The sequence below is a fragment of the Oncorhynchus clarkii genome, chromosome 19, assembly GCF_045791955.1.
Source record: "Oncorhynchus clarkii lewisi isolate Uvic-CL-2024 chromosome 19, UVic_Ocla_1.0, whole genome shotgun sequence".
NCBI classification, from domain to species: Eukaryota; Metazoa; Chordata; class Actinopteri; order Salmoniformes; family Salmonidae; genus Oncorhynchus; species Oncorhynchus clarkii.
The window spans coordinates 19,977,867-20,002,334 of record NC_092165.1 but is presented as its reverse complement, the minus strand read 5'-3'; the positions used below and the strand labels follow the sequence as shown (position 1 = coordinate 20,002,334).

At 43.7% G+C, this 24,468-nt stretch overlaps 1 protein-coding gene across 4 annotated transcripts in view; it reads right to left on the bottom strand.

Moving 5' to 3' along the window:
- Positions 1-24,468, bottom strand: part of LOC139374910 (catenin alpha-2) — a 677,819-nt gene that overhangs the window by 520,167 nt on the left and 133,184 nt on the right. For 3 of the 4 annotated variants that reach the window (XM_071116130.1, XM_071116132.1, XM_071116131.1), the window contains 3 exons: positions 15,489-15,655; positions 12,711-12,830; positions 4,993-5,259 (listed from right to left, as the gene is read on the bottom strand). In XM_071116130.1, the coding sequence (XP_070972231.1) occupies positions 4,993-5,259; positions 12,711-12,830; positions 15,489-15,655 (554 nt within the window). The remainder of the gene's footprint in view (positions 1-4,992; positions 5,260-12,710; positions 12,831-15,488; positions 15,656-24,468) is intronic. The other variant, XM_071116133.1, reaches the window with a different exon arrangement.

Here is a 24,468-nt window from a genome sequence, read left to right as displayed (position 1 = left end):
TTTTGCTTTCTGAAAGCCGAACTGTTTTCCATAAAAAGCAGAGTAGATCGAATTACCATAACATGTAACTTTGTAGAGAAGGTAACAGTAGAGAGAGAGGTTGGAATTTACTGAACAAGAGCCCCTGCCATTGCATTCTTATCCAGATATTTGGAGGTTCTAGCCAGTAACCAAAATGTTATGGTTCACTTTGGATATACATTTCTGTGCCATGCTCCCCCCTGTCAGACGGTTATCTAGCACACATCCATGATAATTAACTGAGTATTTTGCTGTTATGTCACCTACTACCACCTTAAAATCGGGCGATTTTTACTGCAGCGCCAGCTGTGCCATCAACGTCCCTGGGTTCGCGCCCAGGCTCTGTCGTAACCGGCCGCGACCGGGAGGTCCGTGGGGCGACGCACAATTGGCCTAGCGTCGCCCGGGATAGGGAGGGCTTGGTCGGTAGGGGTGTCCTTGTCTCATCGCGCACCAGCGACTCCTGTGGCGGGCTGGGCGCAGTGTACGCTAACCAAGGTGGCCAGGTGCACGGTGTTTCCTCCGGCGCATTGGTGCGGCTGGCTTCCGGGTTGGTTGTGCGCTGTGTTAAGAAGCAGTGCGGCTTGGTTGGGTTGTGTATCGGAGGACGCATGACTTTCAACCTTCGTCTCTCCCGAGCCCGTACGGGAGTTGTAGCGATGAGACAAGATAGTAGCTACTACAACAATTGGATACCACGAAATTGGGGAGAAAATGGGGTAAAAAATAAAAATCGGGCGATTTCCTCAATTTCACATTGGACCCGAACAATATGGTCTCTGTTTTCCAAGGTGAAGTGACAGCTTATTCACTGACATTCAGAAGTTCAGCACTGAGGGCTTTCTCAACCCCATTTCTGTCATTGTGGGAAACCAGCAGTGCAGAATCATCTGCATAGAGGAAACATGTAGAGGCAGATTCCAAATCATTTATATACAACAGAAAAGAAAGTGGACCCAGTACACTCCCTTGGGGTATCCCGCAGTTCAAGATTTGGGGTTTAGACAGGGTCCCATCCCCGCCATCTGTTTTCTTCCTTGCCAATAAGAGCTAACCCATTTTCCCTCCACCAACTTCCTTCCTGATGTGAACTCCCCCGCCTTCGCGATTGCGGGTCTCTTCAAATTACTACATCATTTACAACTTCAATCTCAGCGTTGTTTAAAAAAAAAATCAAACCCGTCTAGCCATGTTTCGGGGGGGGGGAAGCAAAGCCCTCCCACCTTACAGTTACCGGAGAGGAGACTCATTTCCTCGATCTTGGGAAGAAGGCTTCTAACGTCGAGATGAAGGATGCGTCGTCCTCTCGTAGAATCTTCTCTGGAGTCAAGTTCTCCTCCGCTGTTGGAACTGTCAGACAGAATTGTTCACTTGAGACGAGTGTTGACTCCCTGCAGTCCAATTGCAGCTGTGAAGCTCCAGGGTTCGCCCTCGCACCTGACGCATTCGGCACAACAGACCGTCTCGTCTGGGGCCTCCCTCTGCATCCTCTCCTGGTCGCCGAGCTCGGACAGCAGAGAGAAGCGGGAGGATGAGGTTGGTTGCCATGATCAAAGTCTGCAAATTCTCTATTTATTATTCATACCTGAAAGAGAGGGCTCCTACCCTTCTGCTCTTCTCCATTGTAGCATGCCGCTGCTCCAATGGATTTATCACTAGAAAATGGGCCAGGGCAGTGATGAACATTTCCAGACAGTAACAGGCATAGGGTAATTATGAGGTTTCCACCATCAATTTGGCATTTACCTCTGACCTTAAATCGCCCTTTTGGAGGGACTGTGGCAATTGGGATATACGAACGTGTTAATAGGGCGTATTTCCCGTTCCAGCTGCCATCTTGGATGTCGATCATGTATTTCCGGACTTATAGATATGTTTGTTCTGTATAGCCAATGACCACATGAGTTGCCTGTACAGCACCATAACAGATCTGGGACCAGGCTATATATTCACCACCATTTGAAAAATGTTTATCAAATAAATTCAATGTGATGTTTAGGCTTTGCATTTGATATATGTAAGCAAGTGTTGCCCTCACCTACATTACAGGTGTTGAGTGACAGGCGTATAGACATGCTTGCTGCAATTCTCAATTTCGACCACATGGGGTCACTATAATATAAATGAAATTCAGCTACCCTGTAAAGGTGTCTGCATCACAGGAGGTTGGTGGCACATTAATCGGGGACAACGGGCTCATGGGAATGGCTGGAACAAAATATGTGGAATGGTATCAAATACAAATCAAACCAAATACCAAATACCATTAGATGCCAATCCATTCGCTACGTTCCAGCCATTATTATGAGCCGTTCTGCCCTAAGCAGCCTCCTGTGGTCTGCATATTAGGTTCCCTTGAAAAACGAGAACAACGTGGCAACAGTACTGTTTGTCCATCTTGAGACGCCGTGGAATTCAAGTAAGATATAACAAATCTGTCATTCATTTTGATGTTTTTGCAGAGGAGATCTAAGTCGCACCATTTTACATTTAACTACGATGTTTTGTGCAGGTGTTTCTCAAGTGAAAAAACGTGAATGACAACAAAGACTTAATTGAAGAATCCCTACTGTTGACCAATCACCGACAGAAGGGGAGTAGACTTCGGCTATCAGACTTCGGCTTACCTCGACAAAAATGTAGTGCACAAACAGCCGAGAAAAAACTCTTGCCGTAGACCAAAAAGAGAAAAAACGTCACAAAATGTTGTCATAATACATGTACAAACTGTTTCCGGACTGTTCCGGGTGGGAAGCATGCAGATGCCTTAACAGTACCACAAACCAAATGATATGCTAGCCAACCTAAAGGATAACACACAAGTGATATTTTTTTGTTGCCCTACAACCTAATAAAAACGGTTGTCCCGTGCACAACCACTTTACACTTCAGGCATTATACACTCACGATACCGAATGCTATCAGATAAATTCAACAAAAACACATTAAACGCTGCTCATGTATTCAAAGCCACGCTTCTAACTATAATGTCAATAATACGTGCCCAATCAATCAAACCCATGACATTAGACGTTATGACTTTTTCAATATTCCCCCTCAAAATATATTGCCTGCGTGTTAGTATGTAACTTAAACAAGGTGGCCGGTAGCCTAGCGGTCAGTAACAAAAGGTCGTGGGTTTGAATTGCAGAGAAAGGCACTTCATTCTAGTTGCTCTGGGATAAGAAAGAGCATCTGCTAAATGGCTAAATATTTAATGAAGAATGTTGAACTGCGTTTCAATTTAATCAAAGACCTGTTGACTTTCAGGTAGAAAGCATAAGTCCATGTATTGTCAGTACAACAATAAACGGCAAGTAGCCTAGTGGTTAGAGTGTTAGACTAGCAATTGTAAAGGCTTGCGAGATCAAATCCCCCAAGCTAATGGGGTAAAAATCTGTCTTTCTGCCCCTGAACAGGCAGTTAACCAATTATTCTTATGCCATCATTTAAAATATGAATTTGTTCTTAACTGACTTGCCTAGTTAAATAAAGGTCAAATTTCACAGTATGTGCCGGGGCCCTTATTCATAAAGTCTGTCTGAGTGTTGATCTATGGTCAGTTTAGCCTTTTAGATCATAATGAATAAGATGACATGGACATTGGGGAGCTGATCCTAGATCAGTACTCCTACTCTGAGATGGGCACTGCTCTAGAATTACATCCACTTTTATCAGTTATCTGTCTACGGTGTATTTATAGTCCTTGGCCACTAGGTGACAGCCTTGAGTCATATTTCTCTAAGCAGCAGAAACCATTCTGGAATATACCATTCTGCAATGTCCATGCTAGTAATAATATTTAGGAACATCCTTGTAAACGATGTATTCCTCCAGTGCTGCCAGTGTGTGTACTGAAAGGGAAGTTAAATTAAAGACCACATACAGAGATGAATGAAAACAGCAGGGTTGCATAGCACCCTATTCCCTATATAGTGCTCATAGGGCTCTGATCAAAAGCAGTACACTAGATAGGACACACACAATAATGCACATTGACTTATCTGCTGAGGTGGCATTTTGTTTTAAAGCTTGTAACTGGCCTGACCTCAGAGTGATCCTTTGCTCAAACAGCGACGTTTGCGCGATGCTCAGCCGTGCGCAGGTGGATTTAGTCACCTGTCGAAGTTTCTGTCAATAACATCACCACAAAGAAAATAACAGACAATATGCGCGTGTGGTATTGCAGGCTGTGCTGGGGAATCAGAAGACTGAAGGGATGAATGTGGGAAAGTCAGTCACACACACACCTGAGGTGGGAAACGGAAGTGTGTGCGTGTGCCTGTGTGTGTTGTGCGTGTGTGGGTGTGTCTCTGTGTGTGTGCATGTGTTAAGTACGCGTGTGTGTGACTCTCTCCCTTTGCAAATGTTAGCTGAATAATTCATGGTCTGATATAATCGTCGGCTGCGGTTGCAGGTAAGCAATTCATCATGTTGTATGTATTTAAAAGGGTGGCAAAAGTCTCTCTGAATCCATATCTTAAAAGGCTTTGGGGACACGTGATGAGGTGGTGAGTGTATATCACTGGACGGTTTCAGTGGTAACGTTAGTCAGTGGCATTCAATGTTCTGTCTCTCTGTGCAAGCCAGCGGGTGTATCGTACAGTGGAGTAGATCAAGTTCAAAGTACTCTGTGCAACTGTCAAACACTCAGACGTGTTCACCTGAAAAGTGTGTCAACACCATACAAGAATCCGTTTCAAATATGCTTTGCCAAAACGGTTGCCCTTTTTTTGGAAAACACATGGAGACAAGGCTAATACCTGTGATGTAGCCACAGAGGACAGAGACGAGGCAGCGGTCATCAAAGAGAGGAAGGGAAGGAAAGATACCCACCTGGGCAACAGCCTTAGAAATACATCCCAGCCAGACCCACAGTCTTGCAGACTCCATAGAACTCCATACAACGCTTCCCGACTTTGATCATGGGGCTGGGGAGAGCGAAAGAGCGAAATAGGTTATGGTACTCACGTCAAACTCGTTGAGGGCCGCGGCCAGCTCGCCGATGCCAGCGTGGCCGTGCTTCTCGTCGCCGGGCGAGGTGGCCTGAGCGGCACTGCTGATGCCCCCGATGGCCTCCTGCACCTGCTTGAAGACGTAGTCACGGTTGGCGCGCGTGGCCGCCACGTCCGGGTGGCGCAGGAAGGCCTGTGAGGCCGTGTAGAGCATGGTGGCGTTCTTCTTCAGGGCGCCGCGCGCAGCTGCCATTTCGTCCCGACACTGGGGGTCTTTCAGCTCCTGAAGACGAGATGGGGGAGTTAGGAAATGTTATATACTGGTCAGGAAATGTTATATACTGTTTAGGAAATGTTATATACTGGTTAGGAAATGTATACTGGTTAGGAAATGTTATATACTGATCAGGAAATGTTATATACTGATCAGGAAATGTTATATACTGGTCAGGAAATGTTATATACTGTTTAGGAAATGTTATATACTGGTTAGGAAATGTATACTGGTTAGGAAATGTTATATACTGATCAGGAAATGTTATATACTGGTCAGGAAATGTTATATACTGTTTAGGAAATGTTATATACTGGTCAGGAATGCTATATACCGGTTAGGAAATGTTGTATACTGGTTAGGAAATGTATACTGTTTAGGAAATGTTATATACTGGTTAGGAAATGTTATATACTGGTTAGGAAATGTTATATACTGGTCAGGAATGCTATATACCGGTTAGGAAATGTTGTATACTGGTTAGGAAATGTATACTGTTTAGCAAATGTTATATACTGGTTAGGAAATGTTATATACTGGTTAGGAAATGTTATATACTGGTCAGGAATGCTATATACCGGTTAGGAAATGTTATATACTGGTTAGGAAATGTTGTATACTGTTAAGGAAATGTTGTATACTGTTTAGGAAATGTTATATACTGTTTAGGAAATGTTATATACTGTTTAGGAAATGTTATATACTGGTTAAGAAATGTTATATACTGTTTAGGAAATGTTGTTTACTGTTTAGGAAATGTTATATACTGGTTAGGAAATGTTATATACTGGTCAGGAAATGTTATATACTGGTTAGGAAATGTATACTGTTTAGGAAATGTTATATACTCGTTAGGAAATGTATACTGTTTAGGACATGTATACTGGTTAGGAAATGTTATATACTGGTCAGGAAATGTTATATACTGGTCAGGAAATGTTATACTGTTTAGGAAATGTTATATACTGTTTAGGAAATGTTATATACTGGTCAGGAATGCTATATACCAGTTAGGAAATGTTATATACTGGTTAGGAAATGTTATATACTGTTAAGGAAATGCTGTATACTGTTTAGGAAATGTTATATACTGGTTAGGAAATGTTGTATACTGTTAAGGAAATGTTGTATACTGTTTGGGAAATGTTATATACCGGTTAGGAAATGCTATATACTGTTAAGGAAATGTTGTATACTGTTTAGGAAATGTTATATATTGGTTAGGAAATGTTATATACTGTTTAGGAAATGTTATATACTGGTTAGGAAATAATGTATACTGTTTAGGAAATGTTATATACCGGATAGGAAATGTTATATACTGGTCAGGAAATGTTATATACTGTTAAGGAAATGTTGTATACTGTTTAGGAAATGTTATATATTGGTTAGGAAATGTTATATACTGTTTAGGAAATGTTGTATACTGTTAAGGAAATGTTATATACTGGTTAGGAAATGTCTACTGTTTAGGAAATATTATATACTGGTTAGGAAATGTTATATACTGGTCAGGAATGCTATATAACGGTTAGGAAATGTTGTATACTGTTTAGGACATGTATACTGTTTCTAAAATGTATACTGTTAAGGAAATGTTATATACTGGTTAGGTAATGTATACTGTTTAGGAAATGTTATACACTGAGTATACAAAACATTAAGGACACGTGCTCTGTCCATGACAAAGACTGACCAGGTGAATCCAGGTGAAAGCTACGATCCCTTATTGATGTCACTTGTTAAATCCACTTCAATCAGTGTAGACGAAGGGGAGGAGACAGGTTAACGATGGATTTTTAAGCCTTGAGACAATATAGACATGGATTGTGAGGGTTAATGGGCATGACTAAAGGAACAGGGTATGGTAGTAGGTGTCAGACCAGTTTGCATCAAGAAATGCAACACTGCTGGGTTTTTCACGCTCAACAGTTTCCCTGTGTGTATCAAGAATGGTCCACCACCCCAAAGGACATCCAGCCAACTGGACACAACTGTGTGAAGCATTGGAGTCAACGTGGGCCAGCATCCCCGTGGAATGCTTTCCAATTAAGGCTGTTCTACTGGCAAAATGGGGGGTGCAACTCAATATTAGAGCAGTGTTTCTAATGTTTGTTACACTCAGTGTATATTGGTTGGGAAAGGTTGTCTACTGTTCAGGAAATGTTATAAATCAGTTAGGAAAATGTGATATACTGGTTAGGAAATGTTATATTGCTTAGGACATGCTACACATACTCAGGCCAGACGTCAGCACAGGTTATATAGTAAACCTGCAGAATTATACTAACATACATAACTCATTTGACTTTTGTTTTGTAGCAGTATTGGAATTGATTTGAAAAGTTTGAGGTACTGAAACTTTGTTCAAAGGGTAACTTTCACTTTTGCTCAAAATCATTTAGAGACGATTTGACATCTGGTCTGACTCTCGAGATACAATCCAAACGAAGGCTGAATATTTAATTAAACTCACTCAAATGAATCGTCACATACCATTATTGCGGGCAAGAGATATGTGTCGATTGAAAGTTGAACCTTGAGGCTTTCAATTGCACGGGCTTCCTTCAATATGTCTACTCATATTCTCTTCAAACATCATAAAGCCTTGCTAGGCAGACCTTCTTGATATGAAGAAAGTTATTTTATGTCAAGTCGGTCCCCTTGAACAGCGCACCTTGCGTGACCCAACAGTTCGAATGAGCGCATAACACATGATTTATTACAGATTTCCTGTCAAAACTCTACCTATGCATTATTAAGTGTTCTCACGTAACACTTCCTATTTCATTCTAAGAAAGGTTAAAAAAAAAAATTTAAAAAAGCATTCCCTCAACGATGTGCCACTTCCAAAAAGTACCCAAACTTAGTGGAGCTTTAAGAAAGCACTCAAAGACATTTTCCCTGAATTCTAAATGATTATTCCATGGTCATGTTTAAGAGGCATTTCCAGCGACGGAGAGATGTGAGGCGATCAACCGAGAGACGGCAGCTCAACTTTCAGCATGTGTCCCAAATCACACACTATTCCCTGTATGGTCAGAGAGGTCCGTGATCTGACCGTCACAGGGAAACATCACGTCGGGAGCGTCTGCCTGCTTGTCAGGGACCAGTGGTGTAAATCGATCCTGGTAAAAGAGAGACTCTGTGCCCCAGACATTGAACTGCTGTCTGTGTCACTGCGACCTTACTATCTGCCCAGTGAGTTCCCCCAATTGTTTGTTACCGTTGTGTACATTCAAGGGAGAAGGGAGGGAGAAACCCACAGTTAAAACTACCTCAGGCCAACCTACTGTCGGCTCCTGGAGAGGGAGAAACCCACAGTTAAAACTACCTCAGGTCAACCTGCTGTCGGCTCCTGGAGAGGGAGAAACCCACAGTTAAAACTACCTCAGGCCAACCTACTGTCGGCTCCTGGAGAGGGAGAAACCCACAGTTAAAACTACCTCAAGCCAACCTACTGTCGGCTCCTGGAGAGGGAGAAACCCACAGTTAAAACTACCTCAGGCCAACCTACTGTCGGCTCCTGGAGAGGGAGAAACCCACAGTTAAAACTGTCCAGATTTGGAACGACAACAGTATCACTTGTCTCCAGGGGGTGGTTTGACTGTACTATGTGGGAGGTATTTGGTCTCCAGGGGGTGGTTTGATTGTACTGTGTGGGAGGTATTTGGTCTCCAGGGGGTGTTTTGACTGTACTATGTGGGAGATATTTGGTCTCCAGGGGGTGGTTTGACTGTACTATGTGGGAGGTATTTGGTCTCCAGGGGGTGTTTTGACGTACTATGTGAGAGGTATTTGGGGGTGGTTAGACTGTACTATGTGGGAGGTATTTGGTCTCCAGGGGGGGTGTTTTGACGTACTATGTGAGAGGTATTTGGGGGTGGTTTGACTGTACTATGTGGGAGGTATTTGGTCTCCAGGGGGTGGTTTGACTGTACTATGTGGGAGGTATTTGGTCTCCAGGGGGGGATGTTTTGACTGTACTATGTGGGAGGTATTTGGTCTCCAGGGGGGGATGTTTTGACTGTACTACGTGGGAGGTATTTGGTCTCCAGGGGGTGTTTTGACTGTACTATGTGGGAGAAATTTGGTCTTCAGGGGGTGGTTCGACTGTACTATGTGGGAGGTATTTGGTCTTCAGGGGGTGATTTGACTGTACTATGTGGGAGGTATTTGGTCTCCAGGGGGTGGTTTGATTGTACTGTGTGGGAGGTATTTGGTCTCCAGGGGGTGTTTTGACTGTACTATGTGGGAGATATTTGGTCTCCAGGGGGTGGTTTGACTGTACTATGTGGGAGGTATTTGGTCTCCAGGGGGTGTTTTGACGTACTATGTGAGAGGTATTTGGGGGTGGTTAGACTGTACTATGTGGGAGGTATTTGGTCTCCAGGGGGGGTGTTTTGACGTACTATGTGAGAGGTATTTGGGGGTGGTTTGACTGTACTATGTGGGAGGTATTTGGTCTCCAGGGGGTGGTTTGACTGTACTATGTGGGAGGTATTTGGTCTCCAGGGGGTGTTTTGACTGTACTATGTGGGAGGTATTTGGTCTCCAGGGGGGGATGTTTTGACTGTACTACGTGGGAGGTATTTGGTCTCCAGGGGGTGTTTTGACTGTACTATGTGGGAGAAATTTGGTCTTCAGGGGGTGGTTCGACTGTACTATGTGGGAGGTATTTGGTCTTCAGGGGGTGATTTGACTGTACTATGTGGGAGGTATTTGGTCTCCAGGGGGTGTTTTGACTGTACTATGTGGGAGGTATTTGGTCTCCAGGGGGTGGTTTGACTGTACTATGTGGAAGGTATTTGGTCTCCAGGGGGTGGTTTGACTGTACTATGTGGGAGGTATTTGGTCTCCAGGGGGTGTTTTGACTGTACTATGTGGGAGGTGTTTGAAAGCTTCCCTAACAATAAGCCTTGGGTATCAACAAAATCTTCAATCACTACTTAATAGGAAGAAGGCAGTTCATGCTGAGGGTGATAGACAGGCTTTAAGAGATGTACAAGGTGAGATCAAAAGACAGATACTAGTGGACAAGGAGGCATACAAGCAAAGGGTGAAAAGGACCCTCTCCTCAGGAAACACAAGGGCGGCCTGGCAAGGGATTAAATCCATGGCTAACGCTCCCAACATACAGTCTGCAGGGGAAAAACCAATGCTGTCCTTGGGAGACATGAGGGCCAGAACATGGTTTAATAAACTGAATGTTTTCTTCTCAAGATTTGAAAGCAGAACACTTTGTGTCGGAGGTAAAAAAAACAAAACAAATGGAAGCATCATTACAAACAAATGTTTTGAAGTTGTTCAGGGGATGTAACGCACACAAAAGCCCAGGCCCAGACAAGTGGACAGGTGCTAAAGCACTGTGCTAAACAATTGGCTGGTGTTTTTACAGACATTTTCCAATCCTCCCTCGAAAAACTCAATAATTATACCAATTCTTAAAGCATCTCATCCCTCTGTGCTGAATGACTACCGCCATGTGGCCTTGACATCCTTAGTCATGAAATGCCTTGAGAAAATGATGAAAAGTCATGTTCTCAGCGCCACCGAGAATCTCCTCGACCCGTTTCAGTTTTCCTATCAGCCCCAGCAGAGGAGTTGATGGTGGCATTCTTACTCTCCTCAACATGGTCTATAGACATCTAGAGGGTGCCAAATCCAATTTCAGGGTTCTGTTTGTTGTCTTTTCTTCTGCCTTCAACACAATCCAGCCTTACATTCTGGCACAGAGACTCTTTCGGGACTTCTCCTTAAATGGGGGGCTAGTTTTGTGGTTGTTGGACTTCCTGAGCCAGCGGTCAAAAGTAGGTCCCCACGTGTCGGGCATACACCAACACAGGCTCTCCTCAGGAATGTGTTTTGTCCCCACTCCTGTACATCTTGTACACTAATAGTTGTACTAGTTCACATCCTGACAGACACCTCGTTAAGTTCGCTGATGACACTGCCTTGATCAACCTGTTGCATGATGACGAGGAACACCATGGCCCGGTCCTAGATGACTTTGTAGAGTGGTGTGACGAATCACACTTGGTCCTCAATACCAATAATACCAGAGAGATGTGCGTAGACTTCAGGAAGAGTCCAACACCTACCTCTGCAACATCTATCAGAGGTCAGAACATAGAGATTATAGAGGAATACAAATATCTGGGTGTCCTCTTGGACAATAAGCTTCAGTGGAGTAAATGTACAGACCTGATCTACAAAAAGAGCCAACAGAGACTGTACTTTCTCAAAAAGCTGGGATATTTTAATGAAGACTGTACTGTACTGACTCTGTTTTACAAATCTTTCATTGAGAGTATTTTCACTTTTTGTATTGTTTGATGGTGTGGCAATGCCACTGTCAGCCAGAGAAATATGCTGAGAAGGATTATCACCACAGCAAGCAAGGTACTTGGACGAGGCCTGGACGAGATCTTTAAGGTCAGGGCCCTCCGCAAGGCTCACAAAATCATTTTAGACCCAAAACAGAGACTGCGCCAGGTGTGATATCCCTCCTAAATATCACAGCTCAGGCTAATGTTCCTATAGACTCTGTAAGGCCAGCAGGCTAATGTTCCTATAGACTCAGTAAGGCCAGCAGGCTAGTCTCCTTTTATTGTTATGTAACTGTTATGAAAGTTGTATTGTCAATCTTGTTTTGTATTTAAACACCACTTTAAACGTGTACATGACACTGCAACAATATTTCCCCAAGGGAACAATAAAGTCAGGAAAGTATATAGTGCACTACTTTTGACCAAAGCTCTATGGGCCCTTGCTCAAAAGTAGTGTGCCATTTGGGACGCATCCTCAGTCATTCCTCAGTCAGAAACGGCGTGCTACGGCACAGTCACGGATACAGCTCAGCACTTAAACGTGTTTTTGGAGAAGGCGTTCAGTTATGACCGAGAGCCCAGCTCGGTGTTGAGAGTCGTTTCCCCCCCCTCCCTAGGCTAGCGATAGAGGCAGTGGTGTGATGTAGTGCCATGACTGTGTCTGCTTGCTCTGTGCGTGTGCGATGTCCTGCTATGATAGAGAATCAGTGTTCTTGCTGTGTCTTTGGTAAGAGCCGAAGGGCTCTCTGTCTCTATGGGTTTTTAATGCGTCTGCCTCGCTACTGGTTTCCTCTTTAAACTTCCCCTGGCTGGACCTAATCGTCTCGAGGTTTAACACATCACTGATGGTTAGTGGTACAGGTGCTGGAGGTACAGGTTGCTGGAGGTACAGGTTGCTGGAGGTACAGGTTGCTGGAGGTACAGGTTGCTGGAGGTACAGGTTGCTGGAGGTACAGGTTGCTGGAGGTACAGGTGTGTGTGTGTCTGTGCGTATGTGTGTGTGAGCAGTCTCCTGCAAAGCTTGGTTTCCCATTTATCTGTGATACGAGCTCAAGGAGCCTGGTGTGGAGTATGACATATTTAGTATGACATATTTACTCACACCTGTTAGTGTGAGTGTGTTTGTGTTACCTGCTGTCTGCGGGCAGCCACATAGTTGAGCTTCACCATCTCCTTGCCAAACTCTTTGAAGCGGTTGGCAAGGTCCTGCTCGTTGGTGGCATTCTTCACTGCCTCCAGGGCCTCCTCCACCTGTCATATACACACACACCCACACACCCACACACACACACGAAAACATGGAGACACAGATATTTAACATTTGCAAAGAGTTTATGGACATAGCTACCTTAAGGCTTTCCATTAAGTATTTTCATGAAGTGACAAAACTTCAGCTACAGATGTAGGATCTCAATTTGAGCATCAATTTAATCCTCCATTAATGGACATTTTTGTAGGGGCTGAAAAAAATCTAGTCTGAAATTTCGAAGGGAAAATTACAAACTTCAGAACCTGTTTTAAACCTCAAAACACTACAAGTTTAAAATGTCCCTCCTGCAACAGGGTGATCAAATAAAATCATCTGTATAAAAAAAAATAATAAGGAACTTTGCTTGGCGGGACCAAAATTAATTTTCACTTCTTTGTAATTGCTACTAGAACATTTTCTTTTTTTTGTGGCAATTGACTTGGGAGTTATTTTTTTTAAATTGTCCCCTTTTAGCGATCCTCATCCCTGTATGTGCAGGTCCATTCTTATTCTAAACTACTTTCTGTAGCCATTAAGAAAGTGCAGACAATAGTATTGGAAAGAGAGAGTGAGAGAGAGCAGGAGAAAGAAAGAGAGCAGAGAGAGAGAGAGAGAGAGAGAGAGACCAGAGAGAGAAAGAGAGACCAGAGAGAGAAAGAGAGACCAGAGAGAGAGAGACCAGAGAGAGAGAGAGAGACCAGAGAGAGAGAGAGAGACCAGAGAGAGAGAGACCAGAGAGAGAGAGAGAGAGAAAGAGACCAGAGAGAGAGAGAGATATAAAGAGACCAGAGAACAGAACAGAACAGAGAGAGAGAGAGCAGAGAGAGAGAGAGAGAAAGAGACCAGAGAGAGAGAGAGATATAAAGAGACCAGAGAGAGCGAGACAGAACAGAACACAGAGAGAGAGAAGAGAGAGAGAGAGAGAAAGAGAGAGAGAGAGGAGAGAAATAACTCGTAAGTGGCCTTTGATGAGAAGCTTAGGCACAGACTGGAGTTAAGCCCCCTCTCGGCTCCCGGGGACACCCTAAATGTTCTAGAAGATGAACTGTCTGAGAGTGTGTGTGTGTGTATGTGTGTGTGTAGGTCTAGGCAGTTGTACCAGCACTGCACTGGATCACAATGAAAGCACTACAGCCAGAAGCATAACTTGTGACCTGTATGTGTCCTGTAAACATATAGGCTTAATTACACTTCTATCCAAGCGGTGTGACATGTACAGTATGTGTGGTTAATACCTCCTTGTTCCTTATAGCGGGTATCCATCAGTGGACTCTGATATCATAGCAGGTGCATGTGTGTGTGTGTGTGTGTGTGTGTGCATGCGTGAGTGTGTGCGTGTGTGTGTGTGTGTGTGTGTGTGTGTGTGTGTGTGTGTGTGTGTGTGCTCTACTACTGAGGTTCTGGCTCATCTATATGCTAATGTACGGCCCAGGTAGAACGTAGCGCTCCCAGTGTACAGTGGTGATCAGTGATGATCAGTGGAGCTGTGGATTAGAGCATGGCATGCTGGGATATCCTGGGGAGGGGATGGGACAGGACATGGGGATGTTACTCACTGAAGCTGTCCAGAAATGCCTCTATGGATCGCCAAAGGCATTTGAACTCCTAGTGTGTTTTGATACAGTGTCCTTCCACACACTAGGTGAAGATAAAATATGTATCCTGGATGCATCCTAAATGGCACACTATTCTCTATTTAGCGCACTACTCTGACCAGGGCCCTTGACTAAGAGGACATGGTGACTCTACTGTACTTACTGAAGTTGCTGACTATTCTGTAGCCTTACTATATACAGTATGTCCCTGTTGATCGCCAAAGGCATATGAAAGCCCTTGTGTTATCTTACGATTTTAAGCTACCTTGCTCTTTCACTTACAGTAAGGGAAGGGAGAGGTGTGTGTGTGTGTGTGTGTGTGTGTGTGTGTGTGTGTGTGTGTGTGTGTGTGTGTGTGTGTGTGTGTGTGTGTGTGTCTGTGTGTGGAATTTGGTAGAGTAGTGGTTGGCTCACCCTGAAACTCTACAGGGGTTGGGAGTGTGTGTGTGTGTGTGTGTGTGTGTGTGTGTGTGTGTGTGTGTGTGTGTGTGTGTGTGTGGAATTTGGTAGAGTAGTGGTTGGCTCACCCTGAAACTCTACAGGGGTTGGGAGTGTGTGTGTGTGTGTGTGTGTGTGTGTGTGTGTGTGTGTGTCCTGCTGGGTCTATCTACAAAGGCCAGCTGACTTTGTAGCTGGTAGGGGAGCCTCTCTGCGGCGCGTTTCAAGATATGCAGACTAACCGACAGCGACTTCAAACAGCCTTTTTAAAGGCCACCGTCGTTCACAGCGTTTGAATAAAAGTTAAGAGGTTACTCGAGAGTAACTTTGTCAGACTTTGTATGATAGGGTCCTAGACCAAGGTTTGTACTCAGATGCATGAGTTCCACCTCAGTTTCTTAATCAAACCATTGGCAGCATGGGGTGACAACGCACAAACTTCACCATCACTTCAGAATAAATCCCATGGGATGGGGTGCATCTCAATCTCAATAGTCCAGTGTTGTCCATTCCGGATGAGACAAGGGGTGGATGCCTCTTAAGGCGATGGAGATGTGTCCCTTGTATCAGTGAAGAAGAGCAAAAGGACATAGTTATAGAGTAGTCGGTAGACTATGAGTTGCTTACGATTTTCAGGTGGGCCAGCAACCTCATGACATCGGCCATGTCGGCGAGGATGAGCAGGCGGGTGACGGCGGAGAGCAGGGCGCGGGCAGCCCTCACCATGGTGCCTCGCTTCACTGAGGAGCAAGGGTCGTCAGCAAACTCCTGGGAGGCCACGCGCATTGAATCGCCTGCAGAGGGGGATCAGGGTGAGACAGAGAGGGAGCGAGAGAGAGAGAGTGAGATGTGGCTGAGGTTGGAGGTGGGTCAGCAGATATATCACACCAGATAGACTTCCGTATTCAACGTTCTCCCAGGTCCCCAGGACATCGGGAGAAGCCTTCAATAGAGTCCACTAGGGGCAACATGAGCATGTATTACCATCTAGTAGGCTCGCGGCTTGCTAGGGTGTTGTGGATGGGGATATAGAGGAAGGGCTAAACCACGCACTTCGGTTCCAAGGATCGCAGGTTCAGCACTAGGCACTTATTTAATTTGATTCTGTTTTAAACTCTTCCCAAACCTTAACCCCTTACCTTAATCGGTGGGAATGAATTCCTAAACTTATTCGTCAAGCTCTTTCTGTTTTAACAGCCTTAACCCTTATCTACTTTCACTTCCCATAGGGTTCAACATGTTTTTTGAATGACTACCTCATCTCTGTACCCACACATACAGGTCCCTCAGTTGAGCAGTGGATTTCAAACACAGATTCAACCGCAAAGACCAGGGAGGTTTTCCAATGCCTCGCAAAGAAGGGCACCTATTGGTAGCAGGCATTGGATATCCATTTGAGCATGGTGAAGTTATTCATTACAATTTGGATGGTGTATCAATATACCCAGTCACTGCAAAGATACGGGTATCCTTCCTAACTCAATTACCAGAGAGGAGGGAAACTTCTCAGGCTAATGGTGACTTTGCAACAGTTAATGGCTGTGATAGGAGAAAATTGAGGATGGATCAACAACATTGTAGTTACTCCACAATACTAACCTAATTGACAGAGTGAAAAGCAGGACGCCTGAACAGAATACAAATATTCCAAAACATGCATCCTGTTTGCAACAAGGCATTAGGCATTAAGGTGAAACTGCAACAAATGTGGCAAAGAAAATAACTTTATGGCCTGAATACACAGCTTTATGTTCGGGGCAAATCCAACCCAGCACATCCCTGAGGACCTCTCTTCAATTATGGTGGTGGCTGCATCATGTTATGGGTATGCTTGAGTTTTTTTAATTATGGTTGTTTGACTGCGAGCATTTGATGAAATGCACGCAGCATCACAACTTGAGATCTCTGAAACATTCCATGAGTAGCAGCGCATTTATGAGCGCATCCGATACAGATTAGGGGAGACAGGGGGCTATTCCGGGGATATAGGCTACTGAATATAACCTATTCAGTTCGAGTGGCTATTGCGCGTTTCCTCCCGCATGCTGTTGGAAGACCAATGCAAAAGTAATATGAGGATTGGGACACACAAGTGATACTTCATAATAATCACAAATGGATTTAACAGTTTCGAGAGCATTTTTTTGTCAAATAAACAAATGACTTGCATGGACACGTGGTTTTGTTTTGGAATTTGAGTTTGTTTGGCATTTTGCAATGTGCTTCTAACTATTGACTCAGGGGGCTGAATACTTATCGAATTAAGATATATTAGTGTTTAATTTTTCGTCAATTTTGTCTAGTGACAATTAAATCAATTTTAATTAATATCACTTTGTAACAACAAAATGTTGAAAAATGAAAAGGGCTACGAATACTTTTTGTATTCCCATGTGCATGTATCTACACCAGATTTTACGTGTTGTATTGCACATGCTTAGCATTAAGTGCAGACTTCCTAGCCTGAACTTCTCTCTGTGTGTGCAGTGTGTTGCAATCTTAATCTACATCACATCCACGCGCTAGGAAACCAGGGAACCATTTGGTTTCTCCCTGAGTGGTGGAGGTGAGCTAAAAAAGATCCCTGTTTGAGCCCTGTGGTGGTGGTTGCATAGCAGTAACCTCCTCCTGCATGGCCCACACCACCACAGGAGGCCGGAGGTGCTGGTGACGTATCCCAGGAAACCATGTGGAATCCATAGAGAGAACAGAGAGCAGAGGAGAAGGAGTTGTGTTTGTGTGTTTCGCTTTATCACACTTTATCTGTACATCGTATATGTCTACCTTGGATAACAAGTATTCAGTATGACAGTTAAAATGCAAACCATCTTGGTTCATGTAAGGGAAAGCCATAGTATAGTCCTAGAGTGAGTGCAGTTATTTCTGCTGGCACTAGTGGTATATCCCGCAGTGGCTCCCATGTAAACCCCAGTCTGTGGATCAAGAGAGGTAATTAGCAGTCACCTCAAACTGGCCTGATCCTAGATCTGTTTGTGCTGCCTTGCCAACTCTAATTGTCATTGTGACACCAGCACAAACAGATATGGGAACAGTCTAACCTCAGACAGAGTAGAGCTTGTCTCACTAGGGAATGCTCTCTCTGTCTGAGGCCTTCTCATTCATAAACCACAGACTGATTACATTGACTGCCTCTCCTTAAAGGCCAAGGGGGGGCATCAGTGGCTTATGTCACCTGATAAAAAGTACAGATAAATCCATAGATCATACACAGAGAAGCAAGCACACACACACACACACACACACACACACTTTTAAGTGAGTCATCATAACCGGTGACGAGGCAGGCAGTGTGTATGTGTGTGTGTACGTGTGTATGTGAGTGTACGTGTGTGCGTGTGTGACAGTTTGGTGGGCTTAGTGAATCCCCGCAGTCTGAAATCAGCTTCCATAATTTAATCAGGAGGAGATGAGGCGATAGAGGAGACGATTGGACGATAGGACTCAGAGGGTTATAGACAAGATTATAGGTTTGATGGGGGCTCGAGCTGCACACTGTTAAAATAACCTTCAGCTTAAAGGCTTTATTGGCAAGGACGTCTCTTTCCACACAGTACTCCTGCTGGCTCCTGTTCCATTTGCCAGTCGGAATCCTCCATAAAAACAGAGTGAGAACATTAACCATCTTTTCACTTTTACTCCAGACGCAAAACAAATAAAATGCCACTATGATCTTCAGGCAGTGTGAACCTAAAACGGGTGAACTGGAAGTGGGCTTTCAGTTTAAAAGCTACACGTATGGTAGTTCTTGACACTGTTCCTCGTGACTATATAACTTCAAAAGACACGAACAAACGTACATTCAAAGTAGTGGTTGATCCTTCAATAAAGGACTGTTACTGTCATGAATTAGTCATCGAATAGAGAATCAGACACCATTTACGACTCTAATCTCCTAAAATAGTGCCCTGTCAGTGTCAGCAATATCCTCTCTCACTGTCTGCTTCCCAAATGGCACTCCATCCCCTTTATAGTGCACTACTTTTCACTCGGGCACATTTGGGACGGGACATAATGTGATGTGGATTGTGGAGATTTCTGTTCCCCCCCACTGGGGTGTGACTGGGTCTGCTGTCCTGTCCTATAGCTCAAGGTCAGATAGCTAGTTCTTCCTGGTCCCATTGGCAGCCAGGGATTCAGTCTGATTGATTTGTTTCCTCACCAGGAGAGAGCTTTCCCATTAACAGTGAAAGGTCAAGTGTGAACACACACATACATATTCAAGGGACACACAGGCACACATACAGTTGACATTTTCTCATTAACAAACTATAATTTTGGCAAGTCGTTTAGGACATCTACTTCGTGCATGACACAAGTAATTTTTCCAACAATTGTTTACAGACAGATTATTTCACTTATAATTCACTGTATCACAGTTCCAGTGGGTCAGAAGTGTACATACACTAAGTTGACTGTGCCTTTAAACAGCTTGGAAAATTCCCTAAAATTATGTCATGGCTTTAGAAGCTTCTGATAGGCTAATTGACATCATTTGAGTCAATTGGAGGTGTAGATGTGGATGTATTTCAAGGCCTACCTTCAAACTCAGTGGCTCTTTGCTTGACATCAAGGAAAAATCTAAAGAAATCAGCCAAGACCTCAGAAAATAAATTGTAGACCTCCACAAGTCTGCTTCATCCTTGGGAGCAATTTCCAAATGCCTGAAGGTACCACATTCATCTGTACAAACAATAGTACGCAAGTATAAACACCATGGAACCACGCAGCCGTCATACCGCTCAGGAAGTGTTCTGTCTCCTAGAGATGATCGTACTTTGGTGTGAAAAGTGCAAATCAATCCAAGAACAACAGCAAAGGAACTTGTGAAGATGCTGGAGGAAACAGGCACAAAAGTATCTATATCCACAGTAAAACGAGTCCTATATCGACACAACCTGAAAGGCCGCTTAGCTAGGAAGAAGCCACTGCTCCAAAACCGCCATAAAAAAGCCAGACTACGGTTTGCAACTGCACATGGGGACAAAGATTGTACTTTTTGGTCTGATGAAACAAAAATAGAAATGTTTGGCCATAATGACCATCGTTATGTTTGGAGGAAAAATGGGGAGGCTTGCAAGCCGAAGATCACCATCCCAACCGTGAAGCATGGGGGTGGCAGCATCATGTTGTGGGGGAGCTTTGCTGTAGGAGGGACTGGTGCACTTCACAAAATAGATGGCATCATGAGGAATTAAAATTATGTGGATATATTGAAGCAACATCTCAAGACATCAGTCAGGAAGATAAAGGTTGGTCGCAAATGGGTCTTCTAAATGGACAATGACCCCAAGCATACTTCCAAAGTTGTGGCAAAATGGCCTCAGGACAACAAAGTCAAGGTATTGGAGTGGCCATCACAAAGACCTGACCTCAATCCTATAGAAAATTTGTGGGCAGAACTGAAAAAGCGTGTGCGAGCAAGGAGGCCTACAAACCTTACTCAGTTACACCAGCTCTGTCAGGAGGAATGGGCCAAAATTCACCCAACTTATTGTGGGAAGCTTGTGGAAGGCAACCCAAAATGTTTGACTCAAGTTAAACAATTTAAAGGCAATGCTACCAAATACTAATTGAGTGTATGTAAAGTTCTGACCCACTGGGAATGTGATGAAATAAATAAAAGCTGAAATAAATAATTCTCTCTACTATTATTCTGACATTTCACATTCTTAAAATAAAGTGGTGAACCTAACTGATGTAAGACAGGGATTTTTTACTGGGAATAAATGTCAGGATTTGTGAAAAACTGAGTTTAAATGTATTTGGCTAAGGTGTATGTAAACGTACGACTTCCAACTGTACAGTGCAATGCAAAAGTATTCAGATCCCTTAGATTTCTTCACATTTTATTGTTACAAAATGTTATTAAAATGTATTTCATTGTCATTTGATGTCAACAAAGTGGAAAATGTGTGAGTCTTATTGAGTAAGTCTATAAGAGATGTGCACATCTGGATTGTGAAATATTTGCCCGTTATTATTTACAAAATTCTTCAAGCTCTGTCAAGATGTTAGGGATCAGAAATGGCAGAAATGTTCAAGTCTTGCCATAGATTTTCAAGAACATTTAAGTCAAAACTGTATCTTGGCCACTCAGGAACATTCACCGTCTTCTTGGTAAGCAACTCCAGTGTAGATTTCCAGCCTGTTTTACACCAGCGACTGGGAGAGCCTGTGCTTAGCTCTATTCCATTTTTTCATCCTACAAAACTCACTAGTCCTTGCCGATGACAAGCATACCCATAACACGATGCAGCCACCACCTTGCTTGAAAATATTAAGAGTTTTACTCAGTGATGTGATGTGTTGGATTTGCCCCAAACATAAGGATTTGCATTTAGGCCAGAAAGTGTATTCCTTTGCTGTGTTTTACTTTCAGAATTACTTTAATGCCAAGACGCATGTTTGGGAATATATTTTGCAGTCTTCTTTTTACTCTGTCATTCAGATCATTATTGTGAAGTCACTGCAATGTTGTTGATCCATACTCAGATTTCTCCCATCACAGTCATTGACCTCTTTTACTGTTTTAAAATCACTAATGGCCTCATGGTAACATCCCTGAGCAGTTTCAATCCTGTCCTGCAGCTCAGATCAGGACAACTGTAACTTTTGATGTGTCTTGGTGGTTTAATACATAAACCACATCTTAATTTTAACTTGGACATGCTTACAGAGATATCCAATGTCTGATTTGTTATTGTTACCAATCTACCAATCACTCTCCTTCTTTATGAGGCTTTCGAAAAGCTCCCTGGTCTTTGTAGTTGACAATCTTCCACTTTGACATTACAGAGTATTTTGTGTAGATTGCTTACAAACAAAAATACAATTAAATCCATTTGAATCCCACTTTGTAACACAATAAAATGGGAAGAAATCCATACACACACACACACACACACATACATGCATACACACAAATGCACACGCAAACACACACACCCACTCACTAACACGTTAAACACACACTCACACACATGTGGGACACACACACTTACACACACATTCACATGTTAAACACATACAGACACACACACACCCACTCACTAACACGTTAAACACACACTCACACACGTGGGACACACACACTTACACACACACATTCACATGTTAAACACATACAGACACACACACAGCTCTCTCTGGCTCGTCTGTCCACTCCCTCTTTCCCTGTTTCTCCATGTCAGTGTTCCTTCAATTCCAGTTCTCTCATTCACACTCTTTCTCCCTCACCCATGGCTTAACAAGGGCACAAGTGGAAACTTTGATCAAAGCTCAGTGAGGAATTGCATGGCCATGTGTGCCACTGATCCATTTCATGGATCTGGAATGGCTCCGCGCCAACAGTGTCAAGTCTGTCTGCAGTGCACACTATGAAATGTGAGGAAACTGTAGAGGTGAGAGACGGATGGATGATGAATGTGTGTGCAACAGCTGCCGGTGGTAAGCCACCACTTCTCTTTCTGCTGATCTGAGTATTGAACATGCAGTACAATCCAATTCCGAACGGAGGAAAACATCACCTTCGAGCCAGGGCTCATTGAACTCCATTCAGCCGTTGAAGGGGACTTGACTTGCAGGCAGGAAAACAACTATAAGTGACTTTATCGGTGGCATTTGCCATCCTGAAAAGAAACGTTCCCAAGACGATAGATAACAGAGCACTATTTGATGAGGCCTAGTGATACACGTTGGAGATCGGCGAGGGTTGTATTGGGCCCACAGGCTTTCGGCGTGACCTGTTTACAAATGATGGAATCACGGCCCTTCCACAAGCCTCTACAGCCTATATGGTGTTCCGACACCGCTACCGCCCACGGACAATCAAAGCATTAATGTCGCGCGACTGTGAAGTAAACATCTCAGGATCGTTGCATTCTCCAAAACCAGGGCCCGAGTTTAATGGGTATGAATCAGAGGAACGTACGACTCTTTCCCTCTCTTACACAAGTGCACACAGGCACACGCACACACGTCTCCTTCTGCTTCTAATCCATCAGGAGAGAGAGGGAACGTCTGATCGACCCATTACTCTGACCCGCCGAGCGCTTAACCACTGGGAAATTAGATTTTGGATTTTGGGATATCGGAAAGCCAAACGACAGTCCACGCTCGGTAAAACGCTCCCCAAAACTTTAGTGTGATTTAGAGGGTTTGTGTCTGCATATGATGAGTCATTGTACTTCAATTCCAAACACTTTAAAGTAAACCAAACACCAAAACAAAGCAATACAGTATTTCCTTGGATAGAAAGGTCAGCAGTCATGCTAGGCTTGGGTAAGTTTGTGTTAAGGTTTTCTTCCCGTGAAAGAGAGGAGGACCAAAATGCAGCGTGGTTATTATTAAACATCTTTAATAAAGATGATAACGAACAATACAAAAACACTAAATGTAATGTGAAAACCAAACCAGCCCTATCTGGTGCAAACAAACACAGAGACAGGAACAATCAACCACAAAACACTCAAAGAATATGGCTGCCTAAATATGGTTCCCAATCAGAGACAACGATAAACACCTGCCTCTGAGAACTACTCTAGGCAACCATAGACTTTCCTAGACAACTCCACTAACCACAATCCCATAACCTACAAAAAACCCCTAGACAAAACACACCACATAAATAACCCATGTCACACCCTGGCCTGACCAAAATAATAAAGAAAACACAAAATACTAAGACCAGGGCGTGACAGTTTGTAATGGGGCCAAGGATGTGTGTGTGAAATGGTTGGTCGGCAATAGAGGCAAGGCTACAACGACGGTAGTGCATTTCCTGTATATTTCCTGCTTATTCACTCCTGATTTCAAAAATAATTCAACAGGAATTTCTGGAAAGCCTGTGAATTTTGAGAAAGTTGTATGTATAGAATCTGATTTGCATAGAACGGAGAGGGTTCCGACTAGACCGGCTTGGACAAATCCAGCACCACCCAAATGAGACGCAGGGGGAGGCGATAGAGTGTGCAAGAGCAAATGAAAAATATGTTGTTTTCACCTCTGGGCTTCAAACACACTTTCAAATAACTCATATTTACTCTTTGCTGTTTACTGTCTTTTGAAGGGCAGGGGAGGAAAATGCCACTTCGTTTCAAGGGCGCCAGACCAAACCATTAATTTGTGAACATTTTGGATTGGATGTTATTGGGTCTGGCCAGGGCAAAGTGTTGAGCCAATTAAACCAATTAAGACGTTTCCCAAATGGCACCCTATTCCCTATATAGTGCACTATTTTTGACCAGGGACTGAACTGGGTTCCATTTGGGAAGCGTCCTCTATCTTCTTGAAGGTCAAATTGTACAGCAGTTTGGTGTATTTTTATATAGGGACATAAAACTGAAACTGCGGTGGCACATGTTTCAGCTGAAGGGGCTAAGCACCTTTTGCCCCCTTGTTTAGCCGGGCCTGCAAGCAGAGCTGTTTTTATCAAGACACAGATATTCTGTGCTTCTTCATTTGGGGCATAGGCAGATATCGACAGTTTGGCTACATTGTAACCGCGGAGCGGCCATGGTGTGCTTGCATATGGGGCTCAGCCATGACTGTCACTTTTGTAACTGAATGAAAACGTTTGATCAATGTG